The sequence below is a fragment of the Otolemur garnettii genome, unplaced genomic scaffold (genome assembly GCF_000181295.1).
Source record: "Otolemur garnettii isolate 467f Iridium unplaced genomic scaffold, OtoGar3 scaffold00105, whole genome shotgun sequence".
NCBI lineage: Eukaryota > Metazoa > Chordata > Mammalia > Primates > Galagidae > Otolemur > Otolemur garnettii.
In genome coordinates, this window is record NW_003852500.1 from 750,022 (window position 1) to 764,453 (window position 14,432).

General features: G+C 54.0%; 1 protein-coding gene across 2 annotated transcripts in view; it reads right to left on the reverse strand.

The window, feature by feature from the left end:
• Positions 1-3,444: 3,444 nt before the first annotated feature.
• Positions 3,445-14,432, reverse strand: part of WIZ (widely interspaced zinc finger motifs) — a 25,642-nt gene continuing 14,654 nt past the window's right edge. Inside the window, exons 1-9 of one of the 2 annotated variants that reach the window (XM_023517199.1) lie at positions 14,347-14,425; positions 13,091-13,261; positions 11,691-12,194; positions 10,239-10,628; positions 9,110-9,658; positions 7,495-8,022; positions 6,916-7,335; positions 6,443-6,638; positions 3,445-4,600 (exon numbers count right to left, since the gene is read on the reverse strand). In XM_023517199.1, the coding sequence (XP_023372967.1) occupies positions 4,441-4,600; positions 6,443-6,638; positions 6,916-7,335; positions 7,495-8,022; positions 9,110-9,658; positions 10,239-10,628; positions 11,691-12,194; positions 13,091-13,238 (2,895 nt within the window). In that variant the 5' untranslated portion in view covers positions 13,239-13,261; positions 14,347-14,425 and the 3' untranslated portion in view covers positions 3,445-4,440. Of the gene's footprint in view, positions 4,601-6,442; positions 6,639-6,915; positions 7,336-7,494; positions 8,023-9,109; positions 9,659-10,238; positions 10,629-11,690; positions 12,195-13,090; positions 13,262-14,346; positions 14,426-14,432 lie in introns of those variants that run through there. The other variant, XM_023517198.1, reaches the window with a different exon arrangement.

Below are 14,432 nucleotides of genomic sequence, written 5' to 3' on the forward strand. Positions count from 1 at the left end.
AAAAAAAAAAAGAGAATGACAAAGTGAGACTCTGTCTCTAAAAATAAATAAATAAATAGTTTATATCCTTTAAAGAAACACTGAAATATTAAGAAATTAATTGATCTGATAACCGGGATGTACGTCACCTAATTCAGACAAGAAAGGGGAGAAGTTGCAGCTAGGGAGGAATTGCAGCTGAAGAGATTGGTCATGAGTTGATAATTGAGGAATAGACAAGTGTTCATTTTACTATTTGCTCTACTGTTCTACAGTGGGAATTCTCCATGATAAAATGTTTTAATAACACTTTTCTGGCTCAGCGCCCATAGCACAGTGGTTATGGCGCCACCCACATACACTGATGGTGGCAGATTCAAACCCGACCCAGGCCAACTAGATAACTGCAAGAAAAAAACAGCTGGACATTGTGGCAGGCACCTGTAATCTCAGCTACTTGGGAGGCTGAGGCAAGAGAATCTCTTAAGCCCAACAGTTGGAGGTTGCTGTGAGCTGTGATGCTACAGCACTCTACAGAGGGCTACATAGTGAGACTGTCTCCAAAAAAACAAAACACTTTTCTCAGGTGGGGTGCGGTGACTCACACCTGTAATCCTGGCACTCTGGGAGACTGAATTGGGTGGATTGCCTGAGCTCAGGAGTTGGAGAACAGATTAAGCAAGAGCAGGAACCCATCTCTAAAAATCGCTGGGTGGGTGCTGTTTTGGATACCCGTAGTCTCAGCTAATTGGGAGCCTGAGGCAAGAGAATCACTTGAGCCTCTGCACCTGTGGCTCAAGCGGCTAAGGTGCCAGCCACATACACCTGAGCTGGTGGGTTCGAATCCAGCCTGGGCCTGCCAAAACAACGACGACAGCTGCAAACAAAAAATAGCTGGGCATTGTGGCAGGCACCTGTAGTCCCAGGTTCTTGGGAGGCTGAGGCAGGAGAATTGCTTGAGCCTAGGAGTTGGAGGTTGCTGTGAGCTGTGATGCTACAGCACTCTACCCAGGGTGACAGCTTGAGGCTCTGTCTCAAAAAAAAAAAAAAAGAGAATCACTTGAGCCCAAAAGTTTGAGGTTGCTGTGAGTTATGATGCAACAGTACTCTACTAAGGGGGACAAAGTTAAGAGTCTAAAACAAACAAAACAAAATACACTTTTCCCCAAATTGGGATAATGTAGAATTTGCTGCTATGTAGAATAAATGCATTTATGAGGCATTCAGTGAGAAATACTATATGTGGGCTCAGCGCCTGTGGGTCAAGTGGCTAAGGCACCAGCCACATACACCTAAGGTGGCGGGTTTGAATCCAGCCTGGGCCCGCCAAACAACAATGGCTGCAACCAAAAAATAGCTGGGCTTTGTGGCAGGCGCCTATGGTCCCAGCTACTTGGGAGGCTGAGGCAGGAGACTCGCTTGAGCCCAGGAGTTGGAGGTTGCTGTGAGCTGTGATGCTATGGCACTCTACCCAGGGTGACAGCTTGAGGCGGTCTCAAAAAAAAAAAATACTATATGTGAAGCACATACTCAGATTGATGTGCATTCTGGCTTTGGGGTTCATCTCCCTGCCATTCTTAAAGATAAGGTCTTGTCCTCCCAACTAAGTCAGGACCCCAGGATACCTCTTCCTGTGTCTGGTAGGTTCTTTCATGACCCTTGTCACAGCCATCATTTCACCCTGGTTGATCACTTTTGTTAACATCCAATGCCTTCACAGAGTGACTTGCTCAAAGGCTGAAACTGTGTTGCCTAAGATAAAAGGTAGAATGAATGGCTTAAGCCCAGAAGAGCCATACTTATAAGATTTAGGAAAAGGTCCTTCTGTGGTAATAGCCTGCAAGGACAGACATGGCCATCACTTCACTGCATGATGGACTTCACATGTGGCTTTACAAACTCTTGAGTCATTTTGGGTTTTGTTATATTTAGCCTGTATCGCTAGATGGAGGCCAGTGGAGTGATCATAGCTCACAGCAACCTCAAACTCCTAGGTTCAAGTGACCCAACTGCCTCAGCCTTCCAAGAAGCTAGATCACCCAGCTACTTTTTTTTTTTCTTTTTTGGGTATTGACAGGTTCTCACTGTGTTGTTCAGGCTGGTCCCGAACTCCTGGCTTCAAATGATCCTCCCACCTTGACCTACTTAAGTATTGGGATTATAGGTTTAAGCCACTATGCCTGACTCATCATATATAAAATTATATATTACTTACATATTAATATATATATATATATATAATTTTGAGAGTCTCATTTTGTAGCCTTCGGTAGAGTGCTGTGGTGTCACAACTCACAGCCTCAAACTCTTTGGCTTGAGATTCTTGCATCAGCCTCCCAAGTAGCTAGGACTACAGGTGCCCACCACAAAACCCGGCTATTTTTAGAGATAAGGTCTTGCTCTGGCTCAGGCTGGTCTGGAACCAGTGAGCTCAGGTAATCCACCTTCCTCGGCCTCCCAGAGTGCTAGGATTACAGACATGAGACACTGAGCCTGGTCTTACCTTTATATTTTCAAAAATGATTTATAAAAAGTTGAAAGAAGCACCTTTGGGTCAGTTCTCTTCTCACAATCTACCCTCTCTACTTCCTAAGTCTTGGATATACCCACCCACAGCTCCAGATGTATGGAAGTGGGGTTAAGGTCTTTTGTCACCAGGTGAGATGGGTGTCAATCCCACAGGATCAGAAAAGCCAAGTGTGCAGTCCACTTGTGGGTGTGCAACACCCTCCCAGGCAGGAGCATAGTGAAGAGCCCAGGAAAACAGGTGGGGGTAGAGAAGGCCCCTGCTGTTCACACCCCATGAAGTCATTCCCACTTTCTAGCACTTAGCCACTTAGTAGGAATGGAAAGAGCTGAAAAACCACATGCAGTCAAGGAGGAACAGCCAAGAAAATCTCTTAAAATCTCAGAAATGTTCAATAAACATTTGCAAAGTGAGAAAATAACATCATAAAGGAGTCAGTGGTTCCTCTTCTTTTTTGTTCTCCTTGTGTTACTTGGGTTTAGGGGGGCATGTAACTGAAGTCACACATCTTGAAGACTAAAGGCACGCAAGTCCCTGCTGTCTGCACCCTTGCTGACCCCCAAATGCTCCCACCAGTTGTATGCTTGGTTCCTTCCCCAGTGGAGCCCCCAACAACCTCCCTGGTCAGCTCCTGCCCTCTGTAAGCTCTTCTCTAGCATCCATCACTCCTTGATCCTGGCTCCCTTCCTAGACTGGCCACCCAGAGCCCTGATTTCTCTGCCTTATCAGCCAGCCAGAGCCTGCCCACCCGCCACTGCAAGCCACTGCCAACAGCTGTGAACTTTGGCTCATCCCCAGCTGTGGCTGCTGGGCTTAGCGGCCAACAGGAAAAGCCAGGAGCCCCAGGGCTCTGGATGAAAGAGGCTCTGATCCCAGCCCCAGCTGCCAGCCAATGCCAGCCTGTCCACTCGACAGAAAAACACACGCTGGCTGCCTGCCCCAGGGTGTTTCCAGAAGAGAAATTTAATCTAATTTACATACTTCTAGGTACATCGATAACCAAAACGTGGCCACTGAAAAAAGTCAAAAGGTCAAATCAGCTCCCAGTTTCTAGCTGGCCCAGGATTGCAAAATAAAAAGATCCACGTTCCTTATTCTCTACACAAAACGCGTTTTTAAAAAAGTGAGGTCTAGGGACCTATACATAGAAAGCAACAGTGAAAAGGGAGAGGGAGGCAGGTGTGTAGGAGGAGAGTCCCACCCTCCACCCCACCCTCCCAGGGCCCTGGAGCCCCTGAGGCTCTTGGGGGGCCTTGACATGGCAGGAGGCAGCTGTCAGCTCTTAGCTCCGGGGGCAGCCAATAAGGATTTCCGTGGCATTGTGGCCTCAGTGGGGGGCTCCTAGGCTGTAGTGGGCCCCACAGAGGGAGCGTGGCTTCCCCTGAGCAAGCACCGTGGCATGACATGCTCGTTCAACTCGGGAACTGGGGGGCCAGGGCAGATCCCGGTCTCACGAGGTGTGTGTTCACATGTATGTGTGTGTTCACATGTATATGTGTGTAAGAGGATATTCATGGGGATGAGAGGGATCCAAAACAGGGGTCTTTGGGGTCTTTGCAAATGGCCACAGATGGCAGGTATGCCCTGCCTGGCTGCTAGACTCAGGGGGGTACTATCCTCCCCTGTGATCAGATTGGCTGCCACCAGAGATGTGGCTGCTGCCCATGCCAGACCAGATGGTCCAGGGCTGAAGGAAGACACCCTGTGGCCCCAGAGTCCTTGGGCTGGGGGATGGGTGTCCCCACTGTAGTGTGCCCGGCTCCCCAAGGGGTACCGGTTTGAGGTTTTGGCTTGCTCCTTTGGAAACAGAAAAGAAAGAGGGAGAAGAGGGAAGAGGACATGGAGGAGGAGGATGAGTAAGAGGAGGAAAAAAAGGAAGGAAAAGAAGAGGAGAGACAGAGGTGGCACAAGAGGGGATCTGGAATGCTTTTGTGTTAGGGAGCCTCTGCCGCTGCTGTCTGAGCCTGTGGGGCCTGGGACTCCTCAGGCTGGGGGTCTGCTTTGGAGAAATTCATCTCCAGGATGTGCCGCTGTAAGTGCCGCACCCACTCTTCCTGGATGGAGAGGGGGCCCTGGAATTCCACTTCACAGAACCTACATAGGAAAAAAGAGAGAGAGTGGCCACTGCTGCGAGCAGAGGCAGAAGCATAGCCTTGTCCACCTCCCAGGTCACACCTATGGCTGCTCTGTGTGGACAGAGCAAGTACAGGATATGAGAGACTGGGGGCTCAGAATCCAGATGTTCCCCCATGGACAGCCACCTCCACCCACCATAGTGTCACAGCAGGGTCTCGTGGAGACTTCTTTGCCTCTAGGAGGTCTTTCTTAATCGACTTTGCCATCTGATGCATGTGATCTAAGATGGTAGAGGGCACAGGGAAGCAGACCCTACCCAACTCACCAGGCCTCTCTCTTCCTGCCCCAAAAAGAGGCTTCAAAACTCAAGGGCCCAGAGCCTGATGAGCTCCATGGCTCCACAGACTTGAGTTTGAATTCTACTTTTGACATGGCCTATGTGGCCTGAGACAAGTCATCTCACATCTCAGAGTCTAATTTCCTGGCCTCTAAGACTTTGGTAAGAATTAATAAAACCTATTCTTTTCTTTTTTTTTTTTTTTGAGACAGAGTTTATGTTGCCCTCAGTAGAGTGCCTTGGCATCACAGCTCACAGCAACCTCAAACGTTCCACCACAATGCCTGGCTTTTTTTTTTTTTTTTGGTAGTTATCATGTTTGGCAGGCCTGGGCTGGGTTCGAACCCACCAGCTCTGGTGTATGTGGCTGGCACCCTAGCTGCTGAGCTACAGGTGTTGAGCCCCTATTTTTTTCTTTTCTTTTCTTTTTTTTGTTTTTTGCGGTTTTTGGCTGGGCTTGGGTTTGAACCAGCCACCTCCGGCATATAGGGCCAGGGCCTTACTCCTTTGAGCCACAGGTGGTGCCCTCCTATTTTTTCTTAATCAGCCAGACACTTGTTCAGGATTACCATGTGCCAGGCTGAGTTTTTTTTTTTTTCTTTTTCTTTTTTGAGACAGAGTCTCACTTTGTCGCCATTGGTAGAGTACCATGGCATCACAGCTCACAGCAACCTCAAACTCTTGGGCTCAAGTGATTCTCTTGCCTCAGCCTCCCAAGTAGCTGGCACTACAGGCACCTGCCACAATGCCCAACTATTTTTAGAGACAGGGTCTTGCTCTGGCTCAGACTGGTTGCAAACCTGTGAGCTCAGGCAATCTACCTGCCTCGGCCTCTCAGAGTGCTAGGATTACAGGTGTGAGCCACTGTGCCTGGCTCAAGCTGAGTTCTGACTGCTTTATAAATACTAAACTCACTTATTTCTCATAACAAATCTGTTAGGTGAGTCTATTATCCATCCCATTTCTTTTTTATCCCTTTTTTTAGAGACAGAGTCTCACTTTGTAGACCTGGGTAGAGTACTATGGCATCACAGCTCACAGCAACCTCAAACTCTTGGGCTAATGAGATTATCTTGCCTCAGTCTCTCAAGTAGCTGGGGACTACAGGTGCCTGCCACAACACCCAGCTATTTTTAGAGATGAGGTCTCGCTCTGGCTCAGGCTGGTCTCAGACATGTAAGCTCAAGCAATCCACTATCCTAGGCCTCCCAGTATGCTAGGATTACAGGTGTGAGCCACCTCACCCAGCCTTATCCATTCCATTTTATGGGTGGGAAAATTGAGGCATGGAGTAGGTAAGCCCTTGCCTGAGGTCACTGAGCTGAGATTTTTGTTTAAGGTGTTAGCCTGATGCTTTCAGATTCTGCTGTCTGTGAGGAGGCCGTAGCTTGGGCCCCACTATACCCCACAATCTTCCTGTGATGATACCTCACGGCCTATCGGACCTAAAAATTCTGAGGCTCTACCAGGTGGCCAAAACCTACCCAGGTATCTCCCCCCTCCCTCTCCCAGAGACAATGTACCTGCATTTGAGGGTATAGATGTTGCCAACAAACTTGACAAGTGATGTCTGGGGGGGCCGGGGCACTAGGGAGGGAACCGGCCGGACACGGGGCGGGGGTTGCCGCACCTCCTCCAGCTTCTGCTGCAGGTCATTAGCCTCCTCGCCCCCCCGGGCTGCAGAGGCATCTGGAGGGCGGGCTTGTCGGCGCTCAAATTCTAAGATGGGGAGAGGGATGGGAGATGAGCAGGAAGGCCACGACCAGGGGATATTCCTGCCTTCAGCAAGCAAGGGGTGGACGCTGTGGGGTCTTGTAAGACAGGATAGCTGGAGACTGGTTACTGCCTGGATGAGCAGGATAACAGACAAGACCAGTGAATGGGTGAGCAACCGGGGAAGGGACTAAAGGGCAACACATAGCAGAGAGCCCATCGGGTGGCCAGGTAGGCCCACAGGTGCCTGCAGCCCACCTATCCCCCCTTCACCAGCACTCACTGTTAATGTTCTGCCGCTGGTGCTCCTCAGCCTTCACTGTGCCTGGGGGACTGGCTGCTAGAGGCCGTTCACCACTGTCAGCTGCCCGGCCAGCCTCAGGCCCTGGCTCCCCCCCAGCACTGCGGCCCACAATGGCCAGGCCCCCGGGTGCCAGCCCCAGGGGCGGCCGCTTGTCGCCATCACGGCCATGGCCAGCACTGCGGAACTTCTTGGTGAAGGGGCGGCCACCCTGGATGTAGCTGCGGTAAGCGCCCACCTTCTGTGGGCGGTGCTTGATCCACTCGCTCAGAGTCTCGATGGGTGAGCCGTTGACACACCATTCGGTCACACCAAATTGTCGCAGGTGCGCCCGTGCATGGCTGGCCAGGGCCTTACGGTTTTCAAAGTAAAGGCCACACAGCTCGCAGCAGGCTTCAGTGGCTGCAAGGCGGAGAGGATGCTGCTGAGCCACAGCCTGAACAGGGCAGACAGACCCAGATGGCCCTGCCCAGGCCAGAAACCAATCCCACCTCCTATTGGGGCCCTGCCTGTAGGCCCCAGACGATATACCCTCCCGTGACCCAGCTGCCCGCTGCTTACAGGAGTGGGAAGTCTTCTCGTGGAGGGTCTTTGCCTTGAAGGGCAACTCAGTCTGGATGTAGGTCTTGGCCTTGACCTCTGCTGGGAGGAGGCGGTCCTCCTGCAGAGGCCGCTTGGCTGCCACTGAGCCCAGGTAGCCAGTAGCTGAAGGCTTGGACCCAGTGATGGGTGTCAGGCTGAGCTCTCGGGGAACCTGGGCTGGCCCCACTCCTGGTTTGCCTGGTCGGACAGCTAGGGGTGACAGCGGCAGCGGGGACTGCATGGGCCCAGGGGCCACTGTTGGGGGTCCATCCTCAGCCAAGGCAGGGGCCAGGTCTCCAGCAGGTGGCTCCTTTTTGATGAGGCATGGCTTGGACTTCTTCTTGAGAATCTCCCGCAGTGTGTCGATGGGAGAGCCATTGACGGACCACTCTGTCACACCCATCTGTCGCAGGTGGGAGCGAGCGTGGCTTGACAGACCCTTGCGGTTCTCGAAGAACTCACCACAGAACTCACAGCGGATGTCGCGCACCGGCTCTGCCCGGGACGCTGCAGGGGGTCCAGGGTAGGGGAAGGAGGAGAAGGAGGCAGCGGCTGCGGGCAGGAAGTCTCCAAGCTCAAAACCCATATCAGTGCCAGCTGCCTAGCTGCCCCTATCCACAACCCCCCACCAAACCCCAAGGACCTGCCCCCTCATCTGGACCTCCAGAGGCCTGTGTGTACATCTAGCTGCTGCTTGTTCCATCACCTCAAATTCTAGCTGGCTTCATGGTCTCTCCTTGTGTGATCCTGGGCAAGCTACTTCCCCTCTATGAGCCTCAGTTTCCTCCTCTACAAAATGGAGATGAAAACTCCTACCTCCCAGTGTTACCAGAAGGGTCTAAAATGGGAGCACTTCAGAGCACATGGCCCAGAGCCAGCATGTAACATGCATGAACTCTAAGGAAATACTTAGACCATCCTTACCTGCTTAGCACACAGCAGGCATTTAATCAACCTGAGCACAATGAACACAGCAATGGTGCAACAGGGAAACTGGCAACTGACCACTGCGTACAGAAAACTTTTGCTAACCAGGCACTGTGCTAAGTGCTTTATCCCACTTAATCCTCAGGAAAACCATATGGAGCGGGAGTATGCTGATCTCCATCTTCCAAATGAGGAAACTTGCCGAAGGTCACATATTGCTAGATTGTGGAGAAATGGAGATCTTGACTCAGACTCCAAATGTCAAGCACTTAATTACCAGGAATGCCAGAAAGACAGAATTTACCCATCTACTGCCAGTTCCCATACGCCTGGCCATGGCAGACATCACTAATTGATCCCTGCAGTCTTTCTCCCAACGAAGCTGGCAGGCAGCCACTACCAGTAGATTGAAGATGGCACAAAAAATAGAATCTTTTTTGCCATTGCTGAGTGACACAATTCTGCCACCCCGTAAGAATAAAAGAGAATCAAAAAGCAGCTCAGCTATAGGGGTCTGTATAACAAGATAGCATAGCTAGCCTGTGTCCTCTGGACCTGTGTATCCTCCCTTCCACTGCAACCCTGGGCACTCTGGATACCCCCAAGGGGAGGCAAGGAAGAGGCCCCTCCAGCTGTTCTCCCTGCCCTGCTGCAGGGTCACACTTACACAGGTTCAAGGGTGTCATGTCTTCCCGCGGCGCCCCCCAGGGACCCTCAGATGGGTGTGGCTCCCCATGAAGGGCCCCCGGCAGCATCTCCCGTTTGATCTCCACCCGCATTTGTTCAGGCTTCAGCTTCTTGGGTAGGGAGGGTGAGGCCAGGCCGGGGAACATCTTCCGGGCCGTGGGAGGAGAGGCAGTTGGTGAGTGGCCTAAGGGGCTGCCTGGTGGCGGAGGCAACTTCTTGGCCAGGGGAGAGATGTGAAGGTCCGAGGGGCTACGGGCTTCCAGTGAACTGCCAGGACCTCCGCTGCCTATCACCTTGGCCAGGCCTTTTGGGCTGGGCCCTGGTGGGTTAGGGGGTCCGCCAGACCGAGATTGGGTCCGTCTCTTCAGGATCTCCCGTAGCGTGTCAATGGGAGAGCCATTGACGTACCACTCAGTCACACCCATCTGCCGCAGGTGGGAGCGTGCATGGCTTGATAGGCCCTTGCGATTCTCGAAGAACTCGCCGCAGAACTCACAGCGGATGTCTCGTGCTGGTTCTGGGCCAGAGGCTGAGGCAGGAGGAGAAAGGGGCTGTTAGTGTCATCGAATCACTAGCACAGTCACCTGCAGGAGTGTCCTGGTCAGCTGGGCATGGGCAGCAGCGTGCCCACAGGCTAGGGTGGTGGTGGAGGGCAGGTGCAAGCGAGGGAGTGAGTAGCAGGGCAGGGGGACCAGATATTCAGCAAAAGCAAGGGAGGCTCCAGAGAGCAAATGGGCCCTGACCCCTGGCAGTGGAGGCTAGAACCAAGACTCCACAGCTCTCTAAGTTCCAACAAGGAGGGCAGGAAGTGGCAGCCTCGGTGCCACATACCAGCCAGATGGGGGTGGACCTGAGCACTTTCCACGTCAAAAGGCAGATCCCCCCCTTGGCCTTCATTTTCAGAGAGGGTCATGGTCATGGAAGTCAAAGAGATAGGGCCTAGCAGCCCACTGCCAACAAGATCTCCAGGCAGAATCGGCCCACGCCAAGGGCCCCTGTCTACTCCCTGCCCCAGCAGGGAAGGAGTAGGGAGGGGACTGTGACCCCCCTCCCCCAGGAGGGGCTCCAGGGCCCGCAGGGAGGAGGGGGCAGCTGAAGCGAGAACCTACAGAGGTTGAGAGGAGACGGCTCCACATCAGAGGCCCAGAAAATGCCGGCGGCCGAGAGGTCCTGCTTCCCCCAGGGGCTGGCCATACCCGAGGCCTTCAGCTTGGCCTTCTTGGCCGGCGGTGGGGGGGGGAGCAGGGAGAGGCCCGCAGAGGCGGGAGGAGGCCGCCCCAGCTGGGCCAGGGCTCCACGCCCGGGTGGGAGGCGGATCTGGACGCCGTCCCTCCTGATGAGCCCGTGGAGCACGTCTATGGGGGATCCCTTGGCGTCCGGGTCGCTGACGCCCAGGTGGCGCAGGTGGGCGCGGGCGTGGCTGGACAGGCCCTTTCGGGTCTCAAACCAGGCACCGCACAGCTGGCAGTCCAGCTCTCTGCCCCCGTCACTATCTAAAGCTGCGGAGACAAAACACAGGGGGGGGTTCACGGCCACCACCATGGCCGGCTCTGAAGGACTGAGGCAGGAGGTTCTGATGTGATTCTTGGCTGCCCAGATAGCTCAGGATCCAAGACCCATGCTGCGTATTTTTTAGAGAGGTTTTGGGAAACAAAATGGCCTAACCTTTTGGCATCAAGGTGAGTGTGGACAGTGTAAGGATGTAGGTGGACAGGCAATGGTCAAATTGGATGTGCCCAAGCCCTCTCCACTAGCACCCTTTCTATGGGAGCTCTGCTGGGTGGATGGTGACTGCCAAGCACCATGCAGACAAGGGCACACCTGTTCAGGGACCTGCTCCTGGATGTACAGCAAACTAAGTTACAACAACTTCAAAGGAACATGAGGTGCCAGTTGGACTCTTCCTCTGCGCAAGGGGCCAGACCCTGGGGTCACTCCTAGACTCTAGCTCTAATGCCCACAAATGTATGGGAAAACCTAATGCTCTAAGGGATGTTTTTATTAAACCTGCTTACTGCACTTGGAGAGTTTCTTCCCAAACCCTACCTGCTAAGCCCACAGGCAACCCAGGATGTGGGACTCTACCCCCAGACAGATGGAAAGTGCTACCTCTGTAAGGACAGTCAGAAAAAAGTGAAGACCTAGACAACTATAGGGACTTCCTGTCAGGTGGACCACTTGTCTACCTGCAGGACCCAAGATGTCTTAAACTCCTGCTGGGGAAGCCAGGCCCACAGGAGACCCTAGTTGTCTTCACTGCCCCTAGCCTCTGGACCACAGAAGGCCAAGAATACCCAATAAGTGGTTAGGATGACCCTGGCAGACTCAGCAGCTGTAGCCAGGTCTCTTGGGGGAAGATCAACAAAGTAAAGTGGGAGACAGATGATCCTATGTGGGGCAGCCCCACAGGAGACAGAGCCTTGACCAACGCTCATACATGGCTGACCCAGGGCATAGGATCTGTAGTCCCTGTTGACCCCACCCTGGGTCCAGGAGCCCAACCTGTGGCTCCTTCCCTCCCGGTGCTGGGACCTCCCTCAGCTCCCGGGACCCGCACTCACTGAGGTTTAGGGGCCCCTCGTCCTCAGACTGAGGCCACTGTGCCTTTGGGGAGGCCGGTCGGGGGCTCAGGGACAGCTGGGGGCTCTTGTCCTCAGGATTCTTGGGAGTAGGGGAGCCTGCCAAGGCCAGTGGTGCTTTCTTGAGGAGTGGAGAGCTTGGTGGGTGGGCCAGACCCTTGGCCGAGAAGCCAGGAGGCGACTTGATGGCTTTGTTGACAGCTGGGGTATCCAGGGGCTTGGCCAGGTTGAGCAGGCCAGGCCGGGTGACTCCAGCAACCACCTCCTTTAGTGAGCTGGATTTCTTAGCCAGGCCTGGGTGCAGCCCAAGGTGTGTGTCAGGTAGGCCCTTCTGCTTCACAAGCTCGTAGAGGAGGTCGATGGGTGCGCCGCTGCTCTCTGACTCTGCCACTCCCAGCTGTCGTAGGTGGGACCGAGCGTGGCTGGACAGTCCCTTGCGGGTCTCAAAGCAGGCACCACAGACCTCACAGGTGGTCAGGCTCTGGGCTGGAGGGCAACAAGCAGGCCAGGAGAAAGCAGGCTATGAGGCCTGTGGTCTGGCTCTCCTGCTTCTCCTCCCTTTGGGGTCCCAGTCACCCTGGCTCTGTGGAAGAGTCTGTCAAACCCTCCCCCCCCATCCTCACAATGACCCTAATGACATGAGAATCAGCTTGTCTGGTTTGCAAATAAGGAAATTGAGGCTCAGAGGTCTCCGAGGGCACACAGCAGTCAGCAGAGCCCTTCTGTGGTCTAGCCACTAGGATACCTTTCAGAATTCTGACACACCAGGCTGCCCTGGCAACAAACTCATACAAAGGCTCACCCGTCAGCCACCTGCTTAACTGAACTAAGTTCTAGCTATTCTCAGTGGCTCAACTCATGCCCCAAATGCTGGGATGGACACCCTGGCTGTGGTCTCTGTGGTCCCAGGTACCCTCTTCTGTACAGTCCTTACTCTGCTTATCTGCTTCTTCACCCTAAGGGCAAAGGTGAGGTTCACCTTGCTCCTGTGACATCCCTAGGGGCTACCCCACTAACCTATTACTATTCAATAACGACCTTAGGATCAATGGACATATGAACTAATGCCACATAGGAGATCACACAGCTAGGGAGGGTCACGGTCGCAAAGGACCTATGTCTGAGTGTGAGCTCTCAACCACCATGCCCACTGCTTCTCTGGATGCCTTTCCCTCACCCAGTGAGGGTCCAAGTCAGGGCCACGCATACCTGGGGCAACAGAAGCTCAAGAGAGAAGACAACTAGGTGTCCCTTTGGTGTCTCAAAGTGCCAGAGAGAAAGCTGTGGCAACCTGGAGTCCCATAATAATCCCTAGGCCTGAGAATTTCTGTGTTGTGACTAGCCTGGCCAACATCCCCTGCCATGTCACCTCAGCAACTCACCCTTGAGGTCAGGCAGCTCTTGTTTGCTGCCATGAGGAACCTCTGCAGCCACTTTGCTGCTCAGCCGACTAGCCACCTGCTCCAGGGCCCCAGGGACAGGTAGGGTCTTCTTAGGGAGTGGGGGGGAGCCCAAGTCCATGGCCACCATTGCATTTTCCTCAGAACCTAGGCCTGTGGAGTTGGGGAGACAGGCTCAGCCCAGGCAAGGTTCAGGCTGTACTTGGGCCATCCTAGAAGGACTGAGAGGATGGCCCTTCCTTATCTGCTCTCATTCTGGGAGGCAGCTCACCCCATGAAAGCTGAAGCTCTACCCTTAACCCCCAGGACACTGAGGCTGCCCATTAACAGCAGACAACAGCAGCAGCTTCCACCCACCAGAATTTGGACAGGTTAAGGGATGCAGTGCAAGTCTGAGCCAAGACTCCTACACTGGAGGATCTCAGAGAAAACATCTTTCTGGGCAGAGCTTGTGGGAGGGAATATCTGTCTGTCTTATGCGTGAGGATGGGCAGTCAGGAGAATTTGACAAAAGACTAGTGTCCGGAGACTAGACAGGTGACACAGAGGCAGTGATCCAACTGGGATGCGAAAAGTGGGAATTACAGAACTTTGTGTGAAGTTTCTGAAGTATCAGGTCAGGAAGCTTCCCTGGGTGAGGGAATCAACAGTCAATTTTCACGGTCTGATTTTTCACAGATAAGGGCCTGAGAGGTCTGTTGAATCCCAAATTTAGAATCCAGAGCCTGGGGAGTGCTCTGAGAATGAAGGGATTGTGTGTCAGAAGGAGCCATGGAGGCACTCAGGAGATGTGATGGGCAGGGAGCCAGGTAGGTCCCTGCTCAGGCTGAGTTCCACAGAGGCACGAAGTAGGCTGGCTGGGAGCCCACCGGGGGCTGGGACACCTAGAAGTTTGTCCAAGTCTCCGGATGGGGTGGGCGCGTCTGTCAGATGGGGCAGGACCAAAGTGGGTTTCGGCACTGGGGGGACCGGAACCGTGGCAAGGGGCGCTCCTGGGGCTCCGAGGAGGGCAGGGGACATCTGTCAGATGGGTCGAGGGTCCCGAGGAGCGGCAGCGAAGTATTTCTGAGGCCCGGAACCCTGCGAGCGGCTACAGAAGGCCCGGGCCCGCGCGACTAAAGGACCGGGGGAGGGTGGGGGGATTCTGGAGACTGGACCGCTGGGTTCGGGGAGGGCGGCACGGGCTGGCAAGACGCCGACCTTCCCCTCTCCTCACCCTCCCCAGCGCGGGTTCTTACCCGGCGCGGGTGCGGGCCCAGGTCCGGGCCCCGGCTCCGGCTCGGCCTTGGGCCCGTCCCGAGGCGACGGCAGCGGTGGCGGAGGC